At 41.2% G+C, this 24,305-nt stretch overlaps 1 protein-coding gene across 1 annotated transcript in view; it reads right to left on the bottom strand.

Moving 5' to 3' along the window:
- SMAD3 (SMAD family member 3) overlaps window positions 1–24,305 on the bottom strand; it is a 105,431-nt gene that overhangs the window by 9,409 nt on the left and 71,717 nt on the right. The window contains exons 2-7 of the mRNA XM_084642480.1: window positions 15,654–15,847; window positions 14,658–14,792; window positions 13,783–13,857; window positions 11,492–11,542; window positions 3,845–4,057; window positions 2,185–2,322 (exon numbers count right to left, since the gene is read on the bottom strand). Of these exons, the coding sequence (XP_084498606.1) occupies window positions 2,185–2,322; window positions 3,845–4,057; window positions 11,492–11,542; window positions 13,783–13,857; window positions 14,658–14,792; window positions 15,654–15,847 (806 nt within the window). The remainder of the gene's footprint in view (window positions 1–2,184; window positions 2,323–3,844; window positions 4,058–11,491; window positions 11,543–13,782; window positions 13,858–14,657; window positions 14,793–15,653; window positions 15,848–24,305) is intronic.

Here is a 24,305-nt window from a genome sequence, read left to right as displayed (position 1 = left end):
AAGTCATCACCACCCCATCCTGTAGAGAGCCAGTTGCCAAAATAGCTCTTGCTGTCAAAAGTCAGATGTCAGGACTACACTATATAGTTTGGTAGCAAGTACTATAGTTAAGAATGCGGAACTGTTTCAGTTATAACACTCTTTTCACTTGTTCATAACGTTCCAAGGATTTCCCCTTTCAAATTGAAATTTTCCATGATTGGTCCCAGCTGAAAGCTAAAGAAGAATCCATTCAGCGGGTTTTGAGTTCTGGGTAGTTGAAAAATAACAAGTTTCCCAGAGTAAAACATTATTGCCACACTTTTTTTTAAACCCAGAAAACTTAAGTGCTGGACTTAGAAACTTGGCACATGACTAGTGTTCATTTGGGAGTATGTCCAAGTTTGAAAAACAAATGCTTGGATCAAGACGAATTATAAGTGATTAAAAAAAATGACGCTTGAGCATGCTTTGTGAGCCTGACCATAACTCATATTGTCATCTGTTTGGGGATCAAGCCATTTTTGCTGGGAGCATGTCCACATGTAGGGGCCCGGCGGCTACAGGACCTGGCTACCCATTGGTTGAGTCTGTAAGAGTTCCACTGGGAAAATCAAGGAACAGGCCATCCTAGAATAAATCTTGCTCGAAGATATATGGCAGCTTGTGTTCAGTAAGAGGAGAAGCTTCAGAGAGAGCAGATCTGGGGGCAGGGAGATGCTCCATTAAAAAGAGAGAGAAGAGCCAGGAAAAGGCCAGTGAGGAAGCCAGGCAAAGCACATACAAAGAGGTCCTGGAAAGGAAAGACAGGGCAGTTTGTATTACGGGCAGATTGCCCAGTTGTTTAGGGTTCATGGACTGGAAACCCATAGCATGTAGTGGGCATGAGTTCCCCCTATGCTGCAACTCTCTGAGGCTGTTTGGAGGTCAGAAAAGGCTGGACGCTGAGCCCAAGAGGAGGGCTAAAGACCGTGGTGGAGGAGTGCAGACCTGCAGAGGAAGGTCTGTGCCAGACACAAGCCTGGAGCAGAAGATTGGGTTGTGTTTGCTTATGAACTTCAATTAATTTTGGAGCCTGTGACAGAACAAGGAGTAATGGTCTCAAGTTGCAGTGGGGGAGGTTAAGGTTGGATATTAGAAAAAACTTTTTCACGAGGAGGGTGGTGAAGCACTGGAATGGGTTACCTAGGGAGGTGGTGGAAACTCCTTCCTTAGAGGTTTTGAAGGTCAGACTTGACAAAGCCCTGGCTGGGATGATATTCTATGATTCTAGTGGACTCTTGTGATTTAGCCAGAGGGTTAAGTCACCTCAGCAACCTAAAAGCACTGGAAGCTGCTGGTGAACTATCTGAGAAGGGAAACGGAGGCCACGGATGGGCCCAAAGCCACATCAAGTGTGTGAACCCTCCAACAAAAACCCTATCTCAAGGGTGGGCTTGCTCATTATTTCCAAATATTATTTTCTAGATACTTTTGCCATAAAAATTTTATTTTTGAAAAAGCTTAATATGCTCACACCCTGACTTAACTAACGCAACCCACCCATGTATATCTGACACAAGGTTTATAAATGTATTTTTATTTTCTAAGTAAAGCCTATTAAAATCCCCCTGTGACTTTTCAGTAGGTTTTAGATAGATATAAGTACTACAACCAAGACAATGAAATTGCCTCTTATGTGGTTTCCCTAGAAGAAGAACATAAAATAGAAGTAGGAAAATAACAGAGAAGAACATAGATGCATGTAAATTAAAAGGATTTTCTTCATATATTCATTCAGCAAAAGGTTTAAAAACATTTACTACTACTATTGTATTACTTATTTGTACAGTACCAATAGTTTGCAAAGCACATCCAGACTAGGAGCCCGACTGTGTTCTTGCTTAAACGAATCAGAATCTATTTAAGGTACCTTACACATTTACCTTTATGAACCTGGACACTGGTGATGATGGCTGGATATACAGTAGAAACTCTCATAACAGTAACTTTACCCTTCATGCTATCAAGGAACACTGCTGAAGTTGTGGAAATGGCATAAAATATGTTTATAGTAATCAGAAACCTAAAACCAATAGTATTTATCAAATCCAGTTCATTTTGTTGAATAGCTCAACTTCTGTATGCAGAGCTCCCATTCTTCACATGTAAATGTTACACAGGACAGTGCATACAGCATAAGTGAGTAAGGCTAGGCTTGGTTACCTGGTGGAATCTTGCAAACAGTTGCGGGGTGCCAGCCGTACCGTTGGTTACAGTTAGGAGACTGGACAAAAATGGCACTGTCGCTAAGGCACTCGGCAAACACCTCTCCTCCAATGTAGTACAGCCTTACTCCTCTTCCTAGAAAACACATGGCACAGTTTCAGTTTAGTCAGTCAGCAATGAAGCATGCAGAAAACATTTATCATCTTCAAAACCTCAAACATTTGGAAGAAGAGTTTTTAGAAATCTGGTTTACTTCTGAATCAAAAAGGGAGGAATCAAGCAAGGTCAGTGATGATGGGAAAAGAACATAGTAATTTTGTTTTCAATGGCTGTTGGGAACAACAAACTTCCGTGAGGACTTCAAGCTGAGAGAAGTGGAAGAGCAATTTATGAAGCCAGAAGTGCATTCTCCAGCCACATGATCCTTTGCAGCATGCACTGCACAAATCCGCCACTTTGAGAAATGCCTCCCCTTAGCCACTCCGATATTCTCCATATGAACATTTCATCAGTTCAACATATGGTTTTCAACCTCCTCCTAGAGTCACCACAGATGTATGGCACTATTTTAATTGATTTAGAATAAAATTATATAAGGCTTCTCAACCGTTACGTTTAGCCTGAGATAACATTCACTATATCCTGATATATAACGCTTTAATTCCCATGGGAAATACATAAATGAATATAATAAATACAATCTGAGTTGAAAAATCCTAAGTTTCAGGTATCAGTCTATGTAACTCTGATAAACCTTTGCTGTGCTCTCACACTGCTAGTGTGGAAACTTTGCATTCAGTCTTGCTTGAAGCATATGGAACCTGATGAACTTAAGGATTAACTTTAGACTCTTGGGATTTCTCACATCAGGAACCATTTTAGTAATGAAAAAATTAAACACCTGGTAAGTGAAGGAGCCACTGGTTCTGCCCCAGAGAAGGGTACAAAGAAGAATAAAATCTGGTCGAAGAGGGTTTGCTTTTCTGGCAGGAGGTAGGGAAACTAACTTGTACCATTAAGTCGCATTCGAAGGGCCTAATACTGCCCTCATCAGTGTAAATGGGGAAAACTCCACTAACTTTTACACCAGTTAACCAAGGACAGAATCGGGCCCTAACTTGCTATTTAACATTCAGCACTGTCAGGACCTGAATCTCCTCTTGCTTTCCATGGTGTAAATCAGGAATAGCTCCACTGAAGGAAATGCAGTTCTACTGCTTTAAAATGTGTGTAGGTGATGGATTATCTTATAAAAGCCTAGATAGGGCCCATTGAATCAACGGCAGTCTTTCCATTAATTCCAATGAAATTTGGATCAAGCCACTGCTTTCTATTCATGAGGGAACAGGCATGAAAGAGTAAAAACACAAGAGATCTCTCATAAAATTTAGAAATAAATTTCTTATCGATAGATACAATTCAGCTTCTATGATGTATAATAAATCCATTCTAAAACATCTTTTTATTTTACTGTTGTAACATTAATTTTACTTTTATATTATGGAATTTTAATATGTTAAAATAATGAAGATACTTAACTAAAACTGATCAAGTTACACAGATGGCTGATTTTAATCTTCAGCACTCTGTATCCAACCCTCTACACATTCCCCTCCCACTCAACAGATGGTAACAACAACAAGAAAATAGGCATTACCAATGTGTCGTCTTGTGAGCTCCACGGCTGCGTTTCGGTTCACATTAGACAATAAGCCAAGACAGAAGCGTTCCGAGTTAGAAGGGTCGGTGAAGCCATCCACGGTCATAGAAGGCTGTGAAGCATGGAATGTCTCCCCTACTCGCTGGTTGAGTTCATAGTAGGATATAGAGCACCAGAAAGCTGGCTCGCAGTAGGTAACAGGCTGCAGATCTGCACAAAGCAAAAGAAAGAAAGAAATCAGAGAAGTCCTTTGAAGAAAATGAAACATTTAAGAATATTATTCAGCTCCACTGCCTGTGTTTATTTAACAACCAAGCTTTAATTACTTGACAGATTTTAATGGGTTGCAGCAAGAAAGTTACATCAACCCCAAAGCAGTTGGCATGCAGAATAATCACAAATAGCCAACACTACCACTTAACTGACTTCATCTTTACCACCTATAAAACTGAACTCACATAAACAATGAAAACACAACGTTAATTTCAGGTAGCTACTGTGCCTTACCTAAAATCAACGGGCTAAATTCTGCGCTCAGTAAGATGGATGTAACTGAGCAAAATTTTGGCCCACTGGTCCAGCTTCTGAGTTCACTGGCCCTAGTTTTAAGCCTGTCTAGCTCCACTATCTTCAGTGGAGACACTCCTGATTTACACCAAATGTATGTGGGATCCGTGTCAAGGTTACTGGGAATACTTATTTCTCATCATTCTTCTATCTGGAAAGTTGTAAAAGGGAAATCTACTTTCCTTAACAGATAACAAGTCTTTGGTTTTAGTCTTGTGGCAGTGGTTTGATTCAGCCGGTGGGCCCAACTGAAACTGGTTGCACCATCTTATTGCACCGAGTCATTTTGAAGAGGACAGTACTAAATATGCAAGAGGGGTGTGATTGTAAGAGTAAAGAAATTGAAATTCTTCTACTCCTGCTAAAGTCAATTCCAGTAACAGTCGATAGTAATTTAATCTCCTCATCCCCATTCTAAGCAAGTGAGGATATCTTCAAAACACCCGATTGCTGCTCCTTAGTTGGGGAGAAGATTTAATAGTGAGCAACAGAAAGCACCATCTTTCCAGCTCCTACTGCTAGGTTCCCCCCTATGGTATTTCTTCAGTGCTCCAGGCACAGGGTTAGAGACCACCAGCTCTGACAATCAAAGACAGGCCCCACCTCTCTTCCTCCTCTCCTTGCAAAGACGAGCAGCCCAAGAAGATAAGTTCAGTGTCATTTCTTATATAAAAGATCTGTTACCAGCTCCTTAGAGAAAATGAAGCTGCTATCCAACTATATCCTGTCCAAGTCCACACTCAGCTATACCCAAAAATGCAGCCTTCACACTAGAACAGTCCAAATGATCCTTGCATTTATCTGAACCAGAAAGACAATACAAGTGTTAACATATCCCAGTAAGTGGGATACAGATGTGAGGATAGCCACATACCTCAAAAACACCAGCAGCACCATGTGGAACTGCTCCTCCTCCACTGAAATCAATGGCAAAATTCCTACCGAGTACAGTGGCAGCAGGACTGAGCCCTATTTTATACTCCTCTAAACCAGAATGAGTACCAGTACAGATGCAACATTCTTTCACTGTTTCAGGTATTGTGTAAATAGCGCCCTTACTTTCCTGAACATTTAATGTGTATCCTCACCACTCAGTGGTGGGTCTCATATTAATAGAGTACCAGACCAGGAGACTTGAGTTCTAGTCCCAACTCTGCCACTGGCCTGCTAGGTGACCTGGGCAAATCACTTCTCCCCACTCTGTGCTCAGTTTCCTCATCTGTAAAATGGGGATAATGATATTGGCCTCTTTCGTATAGCGTTTTGAGATGTACAGATGAGAAGCACTAGATAAGAGCTAGGTATTATTACTCTGCTGATTGTTGTCCTCTTCTCCCACTTCCACAGAAGCCAGCACCAGTTATTGCAGATAGTCTGTAATAACTTGCACTGTAATAACTTATCTCCACAATTTTTCAGGGGAAAGCGTTCTCAGGGCACCCGACAACCTGCTGCTGGTTCCTCAGGAGATGTGCTGTCCAAGTGCCACAGCACGCCAGGAATCCAAGCAGCAATGTGAAGGCAAAGGTCCGCTCTGCGAAAGCCACTTGACCCCAGCAAATCCCAGCCAAATCCAGGAATTTTGGAAGGGTGGGAGCCCATTTTTATCTTTTTCTATTGAGGGGCAACCTATGCTCCCTTCAGTGAACAAATTAAAAGGAAACTACTTCCCAAGCTAAGGCTGACATTTCTGCTCTCCTAGGTGGTGTATGCCTGCCTGCATAAGGGAAAGTGAGGCCCAAAGGAATCAGAGTGTAACCCTCAAAGCATAAATTAATAGAAAGTAATTCCATAAAATAGAGTATTTACATACTTACGGGGGGCCCTGGCCTCAACTGACGAGATTTTTATTCCATAACATTCTTATGAGCATAAAACTTAGGTTTCTTCAAACTTAAAGCAAAAAATCTTTGAATATTTCCCCTCACATGTTCACATGCCATTGTACAAATCCACGAGTCATCAAGTACAATACATGCTGTTCCTTTTCCACCTCTGCCTTTTTCTGCTATGTTACTCATTTAACTACTACACTGGGATTGCCATGTGTCAAGAGTGTGTCTACAATTTTCACCGATTAGCAGTTTTGGACTACGGCACCTATCTGTGAGTGTTGTAACCATTCTGACAAATGTACAGCAAAGAGAACTGCTAATCAAGGTAAATTAGATCATGCTCATTTGCTTTAAAAAAATCTATGCTTGCTCTTATCCAAGAGCAAACATTTCTAAATAAGAGTCTATTAAGTTTCATAAAAGCAAAACAAGTTTTTAGCCCGGCAAGCGGTATCTTCAGAGTGATGCTGCCCTTGGGTTGTAGAAGCATCCTCAACCTGTGGGACTGTATATACTTTTGTGGTACTTTCCTTCAGCAACCACCTCCACTTGGGTTGTGTCTCAAGGGGACTGCAGGTCCCCACTGAGGAATGTACGGAAATTTCACTTTCAGCTTGATTTGCAATTTGAGGAAAGACAGAAACCAACAAACTCACCACTCATGAATCTTGTTGGAAATGCACTAGTCTCTAAGAAATGCAGCTGAATGTTTAATGATGCTGCCTTCCCTATGATTGTGGCATAAGGCTTAGCCTAAGTTTTAAGCCACCATGGAAAGAGTGAGTTACCTCTTGAGTTAGAAGTGGTCTGTATGTATCATTTTGATTTTTGTGGATTTGGTGCTCACGCAAGTAAGGAGTTGTAGTAATGCTAGAGCCACACAGTGCCCACAGGGACTGTGCAAACAGCTAAATAAAGGATACATCGTAACCAGGTAAACCCTCCTTCTATCTTCCATGCACGGCACTGCCAATCCATTTAAACTCTGATACACAAGATGCTTGCTTTTTCCTGTCCCAGGTCCCTCTCATGAAAGGATCCCTATCATGCTGAATCATGAGGTCAATAAATGTCCCGAGTACTGGGATGAGACCCATCCAACTTATTCTCCCATAATCTCTGAGCTAGACCTCTAGCAGTATTTCTGTTGGCTCAGCTGCAGAGAACAACTGCAGGCTCTTTACATCAATCTAAGTAAAAATATAAAGTGAATTGATACAACAAATCATTTCATGCTATTCCCAGCACTCACCCTGCAGTGAGATCGGTCACTGAATTTATCTCCGATCTTATTTCATCGAAATTTGGTGAAGTACTTGATACAACAAGATGAAATGAGAATGGTGGCTCCTTTCTGAAAATTCTTGCATCAAGCAAGGAACAGCACTTGTAATGTATGCTCAGAGCAGCTAGCATTCCTCCTGTATATACTACACAGAGCTTGCTGGAAACCCAGCATTTATCCCACTCCAAACTTTGTGGGGGAAATGGCCATTTGAAACGTCTGGTCCAAAAATTTCACTTTTCCACAGCAAATATTGAAAATCAGTCAAAACAGAAGTTTCTCAAAGGTGTGAAAAGGTTAAAAAAAACAAACAAACCCTACATTTTTTCATTCTGTTTTTCAGTTGGAAAAAAGTGTGAAAAGGGGTTTTCCCATCACCCTTTCCTCACAATTTTAATGTAGGGGGGCGGGGGGAACTCCTGAAAATCCAAAAACTGTCAATTGAATGTTTAAGTTTCTCAGTTCAAAAAAAAAAAAAAAAAAAAAAAACACAACCTGACATGAGATGACAGTCAAGGCAAAAATTTATTTAATTTTTGAAATACTGACTATTCATTTAGAATCTACCAGTAGGGAAAATTTTATCAAAATCGATATTTTTCTGTGGAAAATTTCAACCAACTAATGATATTCAAGAACTACATTAAATTACAAAGATGCTGGCCAGGAAGGTCTGTACTGGACTAGGGCAGGTGAGCAGAAAATATTAAAGGCCTCTTATTTCAGATCCTAACATTTAGATTAGTTATTTTTCTTTTGTAAGGCAACACCATCACTGGATTCTCAGATGAGACAATCTCTGCCAGAAATTCTGTATTTTAATCCATATGTACCAGTTATGGCTGCCACATCTCTAACTTCATCCTTAAAGCAAGACAGAGAGAGAAAGCAAGCGAGACTGTGAGCACACTCTCCTCATTATCACTACATTCTATAACCACTGAACTTTCAGAAAGGCTTGGGAATACCACTTTTTTTTTTTTTATTTTGAGTAGCAGCGTTGCACCACAGAAACCAGCTGAGGCCTGTATTACTAACTCATCTGACCATATGGTATGTGGTTATTTCACTTGCAGTGTGTGTCTGTGTCAAGCCTCTTGTAGAGCCAACACTGAGGAAGAGGACAATGGATTTCCAGTATACCAAACTCCTAGATAACAATATGCATATCCAATTCTGGCCCTTTGCTGTATAAACTCCCTGACCTCAATCTGAATATCTACAGAGCACCAGAAGCCATAGATTTGTTTTGAGGCTTTTTTTTTAGTTTAAATAAAAGAAATAGGAGATCACTTGGTATTCGTAACTTTCACTAAAAACGTGTGCTTGACAACTAAACCTTTGAACCAAAAAAGTTCTTTCAAGTGGACTCCTTGCCAGGTGCACTCACATTCCAAAACATTCCCTCTGATCTGGAGAGACCATCTGCAGTGCTGGGAGAAGAGAGTTCAGTTCCCATGGCCCATTCAGTCCTTGGCTTGTCTGCTGACACGGTCAGTTGAGGGAGGAAGTGGGTTGGGTTTTTTTTGTTTTTGTATTGTCATCTACCCTGTAACCACCACCAACTCTTCATTTTGGGCAGATCACCCAACAGCGTGTAGATGGCAGCAAGCTTTCCATCACTACTGACACAGGACAGGTTTGATCATCAATGTGTCATTTCACTTATTTTAAAATTACCCACAACTCAACACCCCACAATAAACTTTAAAAAAGATATGTATTTTTTGAAACCTCCACTTGCCAAAGAACAACAAATGTTCATCTTGTAACTCCTGGCTGTGTCCCTTTCATTTTATTTCAAGTTATTACACTTTCTGACTCCAATTTCAGAGACTACAAACGGATTACTTGTGGTTAACATGCTTTGGCTGCCCTTGTTTAGTCTTTGCTACCAGACACCACATTAGACATCCTACAGACCAACCAGCCAAGCAGCACATTTTAATAACCATTGCCTTTGTTGGAAAAAACATGCACTGAAGCCTGATTCCTAGAGACTCCTTACTCATTTGGGTGAGGTGATTGCTATCTGCAGCAACAAAAAGCAATCCGGATTGGGGTTTTTGTTGTTGTTGTTGTTTAAAATGTTGATAAGAAACATGGGAAATCCCAATTGACTCACAAGCAGCACACTTGAGCATAAAGGATGCAGTCAAAAAAACCAAACACCCAAAAAACCCCTCTTCCCTCTTAGGCTTTGACAGTTAAGCCAAGAAAACTGTTAGTACCACCCAGATATATATATAGCACCCTCTTTAAAAAAAAAAAAAAAATTGACTAGCCCGAGACATCCAAAAACAAGCCAGCCAATGCCTGAAATTCTGAAGTGCTGTCAAGATACTCTGTGCCAGGGCTGTAAGCATATGTAAGCTTTGTGGCTGTGGCATTTTAAGAGTAATCTGAAGTAGTCTGTGCCTACTGGCTTAAGTAACATTTAGAGAATGGATCCTGCAGTATGCAGGGTTGTAAGGGTTTTCTATGAGGGTGACTGCTCAGAGTAATTTCAAATGGGGTGAGCTCAACAATATGGTTAGATCTGACCCCTCTGTCAGTCTGCATGAAAATACAGAGCACCATCAGATACACATTGAAGAGATAATACAAGTTCAGAAATACATTCTCAAAATCTACAAGGCTTATCTCAGGGAATTATACAACCCTGATCTCTACATCTTTAGTTTTCCTCTTATTTATTATTTTAAATATCTCTAGTTGACAGGATGAAAACAGAACCACTGATGTGTTGGTATAATGCAATGGTCTGGACTATGCTCTTGGTGCCTACAGATGAGCCCAGGGCTGCAGAGACCTACACTGCTGCCTAGGTCCCCAGATTGAATTCGGCTGTTCTGGCCAGTGCAAAGGGCCTGCCTTAAGCCCATCCCTGTGTTCAGGTAGAAGGACATACACGGGAACCAGAAGGCTTGCATCAGCAACATAATGGTCCCTGACCTCACCTTGTGTGTCCATGGAGAGGTCAGCTACTATCTGGCCCTAAGCTTTTCAGTGCAGGGACTGTCTACATCTGATAGGAGTGCTTTGCACCCTGCAGGACCAAACCAACAGAACAACTGATCCGGTACGTGAGCACCATGATATCGACAGTCATCAATTCAAGTATATTGAACTCACTTCTGTAATCTGCCTCTCTCGTATTTTAAGTGCTTCAGCACGCCACCTGCTTTTTAGCCTACTACTGTTTCTTCTTTCCACCCTTTCCCGGTCTCATCTTCCCCACTGTGCCCTTGTGCTCTCCAAAACTCCATCACGCAACATCCCATTACCAATCTCATCCCCTACTCAATTATCCCAATACACAAAATTTATAAGGAGAGTCGGGTGGCTAGGGCACTAGCCTGGGATCTGGGTTCAGTTCCCTGCTCCATCAGACTTCCTGTGTGACCCTGGGCAAGTCAGTTAGTCCCTCTGTGCCCCAGTTCCCCGTCTGTATGATAGGGATATTCGCACTGCTTCACAAGGGTGTTGCGAGGATACAATTAAAAAGATTGTGAGGCACTCAGTAAGATAATGGTGGTCAGATAATCACCTTAGATAGCTAATAAGCAACTAAAATTATATAGGTGCTTTCTAGAAGAGAAAGTTTAATTTAAAACACCTTTATTAAAATAAGAACCAGCAGGATGCATTCCTGGCAAACCTGTGTGATCACCAGATCATATTTTTGTTATAGCCCTCACACTCATTCACCCTGGCATTACCCCCCCACCTTTTTTTTTTGGTCTGTCACTGCATCTTGTTTTATATCCAACCCTATGTTGTAAGCTCAGATCTCTGTACTAACTTTGAGCTATCGTGAATCTCTGTTGCCATAATAATGGGAATTAGCACAAAGAAGCATTAAATAATGCCACAACATCAGTAATGTCATCATTAATATATACTCGATATGCCTAGCATTATAATTACACACGGTTATGAAGACAGCATACTTACCCAGATTATTATGTGCTGGGGACATAGGATTTGGAGATAAATTTGGAGAACCTGAAAATCAAGATGATGATGGTTAAGCTGGTAACTGCATAGAAAAAACAGTAAAACAGAGACATCAGTGCTGACATGGGTTTTTGGTTCTAAAGATCAAACCAAGGGCACTTATGTTTTTGGTTTGAGACTACTGTGTTTGCTGCTTAAACCCAATGGATATATATGAAATATGTAACAATCTTGGAATTCTTAAGCATCCCATGCCCCAGATGAACTTCATTCTGTGATCTGGGAAAGTGAGACTTGCAGTTTCCTCCACAGCCAATTATTATTTATACAGGCTCAGAGATACTATCATTATGATACAAAGTAATATTGCTAAGCATCTTCATGCTGCTCCAGGTCTTCATTTACAAGAGACCCGATTTTCAAAACTGTGCACGTAGGCATGTGTGCTTCATTTGCATATGCCATTACTATGACTGCATGTACCATCATGGTAACTACACACAAAGGTAACTACTTAGACAACTACAGCTTTGATTTTCTGTTGCCCTGCACCTTATGTATTTATTTACTCTCGTGCAAAATTATTGCAAAGTGAATGTAACTCACTATCATAAGTATGGTAGCATGTTATGCTCACTTTGCCCTGGTGTAAATTCCCATATAGGTAAAGGCCATGGAGAATCAGGTGATCAAAGGTAAATCTGCATGCACAATTACCAGAGAGTTGTAGGCTTTATCATTCTAATTCTGTATGGAAAATATGCACATTCATTTTGAACATCTGAAAGAATTTGTTCCAATAAAAAAAGGAGGCATTACACTGGAGCTTTGCAAGAAAATATGAAGGCTTGGCAGGTATGAGAGCACGTTGCAGAACCTTGCCTTCCACTGAGCTCTGTTAGCTTTTTTAAAAATCTGTGCTTATAAAAAGAACAAAGTCCATGACGTTTGAGGGAGTGGAGGACCCGCAGAGAGAACAGATATAGCATTTGAACATAAACTGGGCATTTATGGTATCTTCTCGGCCAACTCTGTTCCAGTATTTTATCCCCAAAGGCCCTATTTACAGTCCGGATGTCAACCACAGTACCAATAACTGCATGCACAAAAATGGATTGCGTCAGTAGGCTCACGTTTGATATGGACAAACAAACCCACGCTTGCCTTCCTCCATGTGTATCGTGGAGAAAGGCTATAAATCTGTCATTCCTCTTTTAGAATCCCACATGCACTCTAAAGTCCAAAACATTCACAGAAAGGGAGCCGACTGTGTGCACTATTTGCATTAACTAGGCCCTGCACTCCTATCTTTGTTTGAATGCAGCCCATATTTGTGTATTTCTCTTGTAAAGCAGTAACCATTTTAACCAGAGATGTGTCTTTGCTTTTCAACCACAGCTTTTACAAACTAAGGGATGGATTCAGCAACTCTTATTCACGAGGGTAACTCCAACATCAACAGGATGTCTTGGGTAAGGATTACTTATGTGAGTAAGGACTGTAAGCCCTCATATGTTTAACTACCTTGTGTTCATATATTTTAGCACAAATTCCAAGAGCAAATAATCTGATACACAGTATTTGTTTAAATGCCACAGAGAACCTGAGAAGAAGGGGACTGATGGTTTACAGGGAAGCACTTGCTAAACACTTCTTTCTTCTTTCTAAAGAAAGAAGTCTCTGAACGTTTAAATATTCATGGCCCAATATTCAAAAACACTTACTTGGCCATTTGCAAGGGCAAACACTTGGTCTAATCACACCATTGCTTGCAGTGAACGTGCTGACTGGGTAAACGATTTGTGCATGCATGCATTTCTAATAATAAGGACCCAGACTAAATGCTGACACTAGAACTTCTGACTGCAAGGAAAGGTGGAAGGCCAGTGGTCAGTGTTCCTCTCTTCTGCTTACTAGTGTCTAGCAGCAGGTGCTCTGGGGCACGGGAGTGCATGGTGAACCTTTTTCCAGTGGGTTTAAGGCGTGTTATACAGTGTAGGCCATCTTGCGGAATCCAAACTGCATCTGTCCTGCCCTATCAGAAAGCCTCCAACCACAGTCTACTCATCAGCACTCAAAAGAGAAGCCTAGATATAAAAATGGCCCCAAAACCACAATCCTCTACATGTTATAGTGTAACAAATAAATATGCACTATAATAACATATTTAAAAATATAGGGTCAGATGCCAAGGCCCTTAGTCAGGGAACTCGCGGTGGCATAAGAACTAAGTAAGAGTCTCAGGATTTGACCCAGAAAGCTACAGGAAATGGCCAAAGATGACCCACCTGCATCCATGCTGTGGTTCATCTGATGGTCACTGGTTTCTCCATCCTCACTCAGATAACCTGGAGGTGGTGTCTCTGGAAATCAGGAGATTAAGTTGTCATTAGAGTTGATTGCAGAGTTCATACATTATCAAAATTAATTTCTCTGACCTCTGTTCATAGCAGACCAATGAAATACTTTATCAAAGGGGAGGGAACACAAGAAGGTGAGTGGAGGCCTTTTTACGGTAACGGAGCAGATGGTCAGGATTTTAGTTTCAAATAAAATTTCACAATGATTTTGCAGTTTTCCTTCCTCCTGTTTTTCTCTTTTCTGAACTGCACCTTCCTGGACTGCCAGTATAGCTGAGCTGTAGGTCTATAACACACCCTTATGCAGTTATACAGTAAGATACGCTAAATAGCTTTTTCAAAGTCACAAAAGCTTATCCAAATGTGAAATGGCTAAATTTTGTCTGAATATGAATTTGTTTTCAGAAAGTTTTCTCAACACTAGACTCTACAATGTATTCTAAATCCATCCCACCGAGGGGGCAGAACAGAATGTACAGCAAAACATTTAAGCAGCAGTACGTGTGTTTTTGGCTGATAACAACGTTGGTTAATATACCACTGTGCTAAAATCAGAGATTAAGAATGGGTTCTGTTTACCTCCAGATCTGAACACAATCTGGTTCAGTCAGTTAGGGAGCCCAGGAGTTCTAAAGGTTAATGAGGAGGGTAATGATGGAATGGAGAAAAACAGAGCTCAGCCAATGCGCCACATAACCCTTGGGGCCTAATATTAAACCTACAGGACATATGTATCAGTCATTTACTGGGCAATAGATCCTTTCTTCACCCCCTTTGTTTGCTAGATGAAGGCCATACAGTACCTGGAATGTAGTTGCTTTGTGGCTCAATACCTGCCGGGAAGTTAGTGTTCTCTGGAATGGAATGACTATAATCGTCTAATGGCGGGAACTCTGCTGGAATCTCTGTGTGCCTCGGTACCAGCACTGGAGGTAAAACTGACCACATGAAAAGAAAACAGAGCAGGACAGTGACATTAGCAGCAAGTTTATAACATGTCACCTTACATTGAACCAACATGAAATACTGGAAAATGAGGAGAAACCCACTTCTTGGAATAACACTCTCACAAATGCAGATAACTCCAATTACCATGCAAGTGGCTCCAGGAAAGGCTAGTGGTGAAATATTACTGTCTATTAGTAAGTGCTGACAAGATGTTTGGTGCTGTATATGACACAAAAATAAAGACAATCCCTGCCCTGAGATACTAGCAACCTAAGAGAGACAAGATACACCGAGACAGAAAAAGAAAATTCTAAGTTAGAGCAGAGTTATACTATTGGTCTCTGTATAGAAATCTAGGGCTGTTCTGCTGACTGACACTGAAAGATAGCAGCTAGGTCCTATTAGCTACAACTATGGATATAAGAGTGTTTAAATCTCTAGGAGGCACAGGGAGCAATCCTTAGAAACAGCTACTCTCATCAGCAAAATCTGGCAGGAACTTTATTGTTATTTAAGTAAGTTCAGAACACCCCTGGAAGAGAATTAAAGTTTGGACCCTATCTATATGCACACACAAATAATATGTTTGGAGCTTGGCACGAATGCAACCTGCGTAAACTTATATTTTGTTGATTTGTGTGTGCTGAACTTTCCTTCTCCATAAATAAAGCTGTAGATAGATGCATTATTTCACCACAAGAAGTGGGAGGGACTCAGGGAGGGGGGTAGCTAATAATAGAAACCTTTTGGTTTTAAAACACCACTCATGCTATTTTTATTTTGTCCTGAAACTTTAAACAGACTCCTGCCCTTGCATGGAGAAGCTGAAATATCCAGAATGTCCACAATACCTGGTGTCTCCACTCTTTGGTAGTGATAGGGGTTGACACAGACTTCATCTTTCTTCATGTTAAAGGCATACTCGCACATCTCCATGGCACGCAGCTCATGGTGGCTATGAAGGTCTGGCCAACGCCATAGCCGGCAGTAGATCACATGGGGAAGTCCTTTACGATGGGATACTTGCAACCGGCCATCTAGTGATCTGCATTAAGAAAATAATGATGATAATGAACATCCGTGTGTTTTGCTTTTCCTCACCTCAGAGATGTACAGCATTAAAGAAAACCAACAAAAGTCGACAACCAGCCTGGAACTAATGTATATGTAAAAATACACCCAGATTATTGACCAGGCTCTGGCAAGTACTGTGCAAAGGTACCCAGCAGGAAGGCTGCAGCTAGCAGCAGAAGAATGAAAGCTGCCCTGATCTGGCTCTCCTCAAAATCCAGAGGCCACTTCTCTGCAACAGGAGCTGCAAAGAAGTATTCTGGGACAAGGCCTAGATATGTAAGGAAGTCTAGGGATGTGTCAGTTTCTCTGACTCAGAAATGGCTTTATTCATTAACAGTCCTGAGGCAGATCATTCATGCTCCTGGCAGGAACTAATTTGGGGGAGGCTGCTGCCTACCAGAATACAGCACATGAATGGTGCTTCTGAAGCATGCTTACTTGCCCTATTGAAGGGACTCTGGATAGCTCTAAGAATTTGGCCCTACACATGTAAAGACCATATGTTTGAAAAACATATTAATGAAAGGTTATAACTTTTAAAAAAAAACATAGAAAGACATTGTAGTCTATTGCATTGTAATCATCCACAATGAAGATGCAGAATAAAATTAATACAGGCACTCACATTTTTAAATGGCAACAAAAAGTGACTGTATGCCAATTTCCCACACTTAAGATGCCTAATTAAAAAGGGAGTGGGAAAATGAAACCAGAAGACCTACTCCACAGTCTGTAGGTAAGAACATGAAGCATATGTTTAGGGTTTTTTAAAAATTATTATTCCTACACTGCATTGACCCCAAAAATCTAAAACAAACAATTGTTTTCCCACTAAATCTTCTGTCTGGGTTCAGGCAGTAGTGATCTCCCCCCACCCCCCAAAAAGAGTTATAAACTAGTCTAAAAAAACAGGGTGGAGAATGGCAGTCCAACAAGACTCTTCCCAACAGAAGAGCTGGGGGACTGTTATAACATACACACACCTCTTGTAAACATCTTTATAACAAAGAGTGATGTGACTAATACTGGCTATAGCTGACGTGCACTTCATTTAGCAAGGAAGCAGAGCTCACAGGTTGCAAATAACTGTATGCAGAAAGCATATAAGGAATCTGTACCACCGAGGGGCCTGCTCTCACAGGTTATAAAAACACTCAAAACCTGTGATTATGTTACAGCCCTGAAATATGGCTTAGAGCCCATGGGGTTTATTTATAGTATACACACATTTCTTTATGGTGCTCCTCTGTTATTATTTATGGATCACACATTCTCTACGTGCAAAAATAGAGCAAGGGTGTATCCCACTCTTTAGATTTTTCCATGAAGGGAGGTCAAACACTTGAATATCTGGCATATTTTCCAAATCTCCTCTCAGGCTGAGTTTTGCTGCTAACAATCTGCCCCATTCCTTCTTCGAGCATTTCAAGCAGGAAACATGATTTTCAGGTGAAAGACTCAACAGAAGAAGGCCAAATATAAAATGTTTCTGAGGAAACAGGAAGGACTTGCATGTCAGCATAAAGGGTTCTATCAAAACGCAAGTGACTGGTGACCAGGGATGGTATTCGGGCACGCTGGGGGCTTGATGGAAGAGAATTATTAGAAAGGGATTTATCCAGCAATGCCCCTCTGCCATGTACATTGGCCAAACTGGACAGTCTCTACGTAAAAGAATAAATGGATACAAATCAGACGTCAAGAATTAGAACATTCAAAAACCAGTCGGAGAACACTTCAATCTCTTTGGTCACTCGAGGACAGACCTAAAAGTGGCAATTCTTCAACAAAAAAAACTTCAAAAACAGTCTCCAAGGAGAGACTGCTGAATTGGAATTAATTTGCAAACTGGATACAATTAACTTAGGCTTGAATAAAGACTGGGAGTGGATGTGTCATTACACAAAGTAAAATGATTTCCCCATGTTTATTCCTCCGCTCCCCCACTGTTCCTCACACGTTCTTGTCAACTGCTGGAAATGGCCCACCTTGATTATCACTACAAAAAGTCCCCCCCTCTCCTGCTGGTAATAGCTCATCTTACCTGATCATTCTTTTTACAGTGTGTATGGTAACACCCATTGTTTCATGTTCTTTGTGTATATAAATCTGCCCACTGTATTTTCCACTGCATGCATCTGATGAAGTGAGCTGTAGCTCATGAAAGCTTATGCTCAAATAAATTTGTTAGTCTCTAAGGTGCCACAAGTACTCTTTCTTTTTCCAGATTCTAGAGCAACGAGTTCAACAAAATCTACTTTACCTAAAGTTATAGGGTCTGACCAGGTTTCCAGTGAGATAAATGGGAGCTTTGGCATTTATTTCAGTGGGAGCAGGATTAGATCTTTATTCTCCATCTACCAGTTGATGATAACGTGGAAAATTTTTAAGTCAATATCAACAAGTTCAAAATAATTATTTTTGTACAGGAGGAGTTTATTTATTAAAGTTAAGCAAAGAAACAAGGAATTAAATCAGACCACTTTTTTTCCCACTTCCTTGATACTGACAATGTATAAAAAGTCAATGTCTGCTAAGAAGGACAAAGTTATTTAGTGTAATTCATCACATCTGGATGGGGGCAAAGGACGGGGGGGGGGGGGGAAAAAGCACGTAGATTATCCCAATCATCCAGAGTCCCACAGAAAGCATAATCCTGACACACTTTCCAACAAGTCCCAATCACTGTTGCCATCACAGCAGCACAGACAGAGTTAGATTGACATTAATAGCTGTCTGCTGTACAAACTGAAGGGGAAAGTTAATCCATCTGTTTCCTCATGTGTCTTAACTTCTTCAGCAAGCTTTCAAAGAAAGAGAGAAGGTCTAACACAGAGCATGCACCAACTGGTGAATGATTGGTGAACAAGGATCATTCTCCTATACATTTGTCAGGATGGGACAGACTTTTTATACCTAGAAGGAGAATTCTTCAATCAGTTGAAGGAAAGATTAATCTCCTCCCAGTACTCCACGTACCCTTGGTAAAAGGTGCTGAGGGAGATAGGGGGAGGGGAGGTGAAGCAATGCAAATGAGTTGGCCTTGTATGTCTTACTCATTTCCTGGATGCCATGTGAGAACACATGCAAACTTTCACAGAGTTTCCAAATATCCAACAAGAACAGCCAACACAAATCAGGAAAGCTGTGAACAGCTTTTCCCTGTTGCTTCCCCTGACTGTCTGTACTTATGTTCCCATTGTGGCAGTAGAGCATGTGGTATACAAGAGAGGATGAAGATGCAGGGAGGAGGTTAATTTTATTTATTTTTAAATCAAGTATCCTTTACCCCATACATGGGCCACTGGATTTTATCACATGTTAAATGAGATACACACTTGTGTATCATTACATGTACAGTGACTGGTAGAGGGATTGAACCTGGAACCAAAAGCCTTAGCCTTTGCTATCTGACTAAATGAGTAAGTCTGCCAGAGAACACTAAGGCCTTGTCTATGTTTCCAGGGTAAGTTGACCTAAGTTACGCTACTCCAGCCATGTGAACAACATAGCTGGAGTTGACATAGCTTAGGTCGACTTACCGGGGTGTCTACACTACACTGCATCGGTGGGAGGCGCTCTCTCATCGATAGAGTGACCAGACAGCAAGTGTGAGTATAGCTCCATTGTGAATATGTGAAACAACAACAACAGGTTAAAAACAGTTAATTCACAGTAACTTCTTCTGAAGTTCCATATTTTTGTTAGATATTATGCAAGCTGTAGAAAGTGTGCTTGGTATCTGAAGTTACTTGCAATGTGAGTGCTATTTCTGTGATAGAAAAGGAGGAGAGATGGACCAGTCAAGGGTCTTATCTAAGGAAAACCTTTTGAAACAGAGTAGAATACATTTTATTTCAAAACACAGTAATAATGAAAGGCGATAGAGGGAGAATTAAGATTGCACAAAACACTCTTATGGGTTAATTATATTTTCATTCTTGTGAAATCTCTCCTCAGCCCTCTCTGTAAAGGGATTTGGGATGAGACAGCCCCACTTATGTCTTCTTGGGAAGAACTCCAGCTGGGTGGGAGGGCAGCCTTGCTTCTTCTGTTGCCCCATCTAAATTCCCCTAAGACAGCTGATACTGGACACGGTCTGAGACAGGATACCAAACTAGAGGGACTGATCCAGTATGCCAATTCCTATTTTCTTATGACTGAGGGGTTTACTGGGCTATAAACATGTTGTTCAGTAAGCTACCACAATCTGCTTAGCACCTCACCAGGTGATGCACTGGAATGGTCCAAATAACAGTCATTCAATTAAATCCTTCTGCACTGGTCTAAAGAAATATACTCAAATATACCTTTGGCTTCCATTTTGTTTATCTCTAGTTTATTATTTATTACTAGTTTTCGGCAGCACCCATAGCGTGCTAGGTGCTGTGCAAACATAAAAGAAGGCATGAGCCCTGCACAATAGGATAGAGGCAATTCTCACTACCAAAAGAAGCAGGACTGAGGAGACTATTATATCCTCCCCTCAGTGCTTGGGTGATATTATGATGCATGGTGGGGAAGTGTTACATTTGTGACCCAGACGGGAGGAGTTAATCATTAGGATTTCTATCCTCCTGTGACAGGTTTCAGAGTAACAGCCGTGTTAGTCTGTATTCGCAAAAAGAAAAGGAGTACTTGTGGCACCATATGCCCTGTATGAGTCTTCTCCCTGTGCTACTTTCATCCCATTCAAATGCACCAGGACACAGATAATGCTATAATACATCCTCAAGCATTTCTCAAAGATGCTCCCTTCTGTAAGAGGGTTGGAAGAAACACATGGTGCCAACCAGCAGAAGCAGATGTCAATAGAAAAAGGCAGTGGCTTTTGGAACAGCTAACTGCAATAACACAAAGCCTTTTGTTTTTTAGCTTGCTTATTTAACAATGCTTTCCAGCATAGGTGGTCTGCAGTCTGAGGCATTCCTGGTTTGTACTAAGTAGAGTTCTGCTTGGTTGATATGGAAGGATATTTAGAGGCTGAAGCACTGAAACCGAGGCAGTAACTGGAACATGGGAGCCTGATTACCATACGCAACAGAAGTTTACTGACAACCCAAGTAAGCAGATCTCTCTCTCTCTCTCACACACACACACACACACACGCGCGCGATCTCTCCACTAAGCAGGTGCCAAAATCTCCCTCCCTGCATCCTCACCAGTGACCTTTCATAAACTATAACCTCAACTCTAAGGCTGAGATTTTCCAAAGCTGCCTAAGGCATTTGGACATCCCGTTTCTATAAAAATGAATGAGATCTGGGCAGTCAAATCTCAACCACAGTGGCCATTGTCATGGCAAATATATTCTCAGCTGAAATGAAGACAAGTGTCCATCGTAGCCTTTCTCCAGTTCTCTGCGAAGCTGCTCCCCCATCTTCCATTTAACCAACCTCTGTTGAGCAGCTCTCCACTTGTAGATCGACTTGATGCCAGCCGGGATACAGTTCCACACTCACGGCTACTTGACAGGATCTTCTTTCAGTGCTCAAGCTCCTTAAATGAGGTCGTAATGTTGGGTGATTTTCTCCAACTGCAGTACCATTTCCTGTGGCAGGAAATTATGTTTCCTACCATTGGCTGCAGCTGAACCTGTGAAGTGTCCCAAAATTGCGTGCTGGGACTAAGCAGCAAAGGATGTGGAAACAACAGTCTCCTATGACGCAGACATTTCATAGGTGGAGCTTCATGTGGTTGTTCCGGGCCGTTGCCCAAGAGCAGCACATTTTGGTTTACCCAACATAGCCAGTGTGTATTCAGAAGCAGCAATATAAGAATAAGTGAACGTGATACATGTGAACTTGAGAATGGACTGAGATGTTTCCCCCATGGACCATATCAGTCATCTAATAATCAGTCATAGGTGGTAAAATACCAAATGAGATCTAGATTCCAGAATACACTCATTACATTTGTATGCTTGAAGAAGAGCATAAATTACAGTCAACACAACTGCCCAGCAGCATCAACAGAAGTAATATTTTAGACTACACAGATTTAAGAACGACCCCATCCTTTTTATGTTGTTCAGACTCCCTTTTGTTACATAACTGAGAAAGTCTACTGGACTCAAGAAAGTGTTACTTCAAACTGTATCCAAGCTATTTGCTGCCCAAAGAGTACAGGGCAGTAACGAGAAAACACTAAAGAAAACACCTAAAGCAAATATTTTTCACATCCCGCTATAGCTTTCTGCTGACTAAGCAGAGAAGTAAACTCTGCAAAAGTTGAGCAGTGAGTAGGAGAATGTTGCATTGCAGAATGGGAACTTGGTTTGGAGGACTAATGCATAAAATGTGGTTGTGCTATTAAACTGTTCTCTTCATTGTGAGATGCTGAACGCCCTCTTACCCCCTGAAGTCAATGAAAACTGAGCATGCGTCCCACCTCACAGGAGGACTCAGCACCTTTCAGGAGTGGGACCTCTGTCATTTCCACTTTTCCTCATTTAGCATTTTCAGGTTGGTCTTTAAAAAACAAACAAACAAAAAAAAAACCCCAAACAACACACACCAGACTGGATTATTCAATCCTTTCCCTCAACCATCTACCATACAATTACTGGTCATGGCAAATTCAATCCCTTTAAAGCAAACAAAAGTCAGCAGTGCTTAGTACTATACATGATGCACAGTTGTAGTGAGATTACTATCAGGGTGGCTAAATTCAAAATTTGGCTTACCTTAAGTCCATCCTACACAACACTCCCCCTCCTTGCAAAACATACTCTAATTTGCAAAGTGCATAACACTTTTATATCCATTCCCCTCATTTTCCAAAAAAGCCAAATGCTTCAATACTCCTTACAACAAATAAATACAAACCAAATCTAACTGCCAAACTGTACAATAACAAACCAGTGTGCATGTGGAATGAAAGGGTAAGGATGGAAAAAGAAAATTGAAGAAAAATTATTTAAGTCCCAAGCTTCCAAGGGGTTCTTATTAAAAACAGCGAGCAGAAGTCTGTTTTTAAAATGACAAGTGGCTTGTCAGTATGCTTTTAAAATGCACCATTACCAAGAATTATATCTACAGGTTGTGTTTTTCTATTAAGCACCAAATGTGATAAGTAGCTCCTTACTGACCACACACCTGGTGTACTCCAGGAAAGTAAGTATTTATTCACAAAAATCTGGCTTTTGTTTGCAGAGAACTGAAATAGCCATAGAGTTTCACAGAAAAGTTGGATAAAATCTCAGCTTTCCCTGAATACTGGCCAAATGAGCAACACTGAATGAAAAATGACCCATGCAGCACATTTGTAATTCAAAAGTTGATCCCTTGCCATTTCTTTCTCCTCAACATGTGATTCATCTTAACAATGATATTACTCAATTTCTAGAAATGGGAGTAAACGTATTCTGTTAAGGGTTGCAATGTTGATATATTATGTGTGCACAAGCATATAGGAATCCAATACTAAATTAATACTGCTTCTACTTAGCACTTCTGACTACCTGACAAATATATAATTAATCCTTATCACATCTTTGTGGGGAAATTACGTATTTGATAGTCCCATTTCAAAGATGTGAAAACTGAAATGACGGAAGTTAAGTGATTTTCCCAAGGCCAAATATGAGTCAGTGTCAGAGCCAGTATTAGCTCTCAGGAATTCCTTACACTCAGTGCTGTCCCAAGATCACAGCTCTCTTTCTATAACCTCAGAGTTATTTCATCCTGGTAACCATCTCTCTTATCTGCACCTATGTATATCTAAAGGCATGTCTGCATGCACAGCACTGCAGCGGCACAGCTGCACCAATATAGCGTGTCTACTGAAGACACTCCATTCTGACAGGACAGAGCTCTCCCATTGGCATAATAAAACCACCTCCATGAACAGCAGAAGCCATGTCGGTGGGAGAAGCTCTCCTGCTGACCTAGCACTATGCACATGAGCGCTTATGTCAGCATAACTTATGTCACTAAAGGGGTCGTTTATTCACACACTGAGCAACATAAGCTATGCCAACATAAGCTGTAGTGTAGCCATAGCCTAAGAAATTCCCGTTCCTCTTGCTCTTCCCACTGAACATTCCCTCCTTCTGAATCAGAAAAAATATCCAAGGGGTAAATCCAGACCCACTCATCTGACACTTCATGTACATTGTTGATCTGTTAAATGTTCTTCAGGTACTAAGCCTCTGAACATTACCAGTCCTTTTAAATTTGCTGCAAAAGGCAGTAGAACCAGTGCAGTTAGTGGTGTGAGGTGGTGGCAGGTGACCAGGGGCAGCTCTACTAATTTTGTCACCCCAAACAGTCGCCACCAAATTGCCACCACCGCAACAGCGGCGAAGCTGCCGCCAAATTGCCGCCCCCCTAGAAGAGCACCCAAAAGCCGCCGCGGGACACAGACTGCTGCCCCATTCTCAATGCTGCCCCAAGCACCTGCTTAGAAAGCTGGTGCCTGGAGCCGGC

This window comes from Lepidochelys olivacea (genome assembly GCF_965140295.1).
Source record: "Lepidochelys olivacea isolate rLepOli2 genome assembly, chromosome: 10".
Taxonomy (NCBI): domain Eukaryota; kingdom Metazoa; phylum Chordata; order Testudines; family Cheloniidae; genus Lepidochelys; species Lepidochelys olivacea.
Note: the sequence above shows the minus strand (reverse complement) of the source record. Positions and strands in the feature narration are given on the sequence as shown.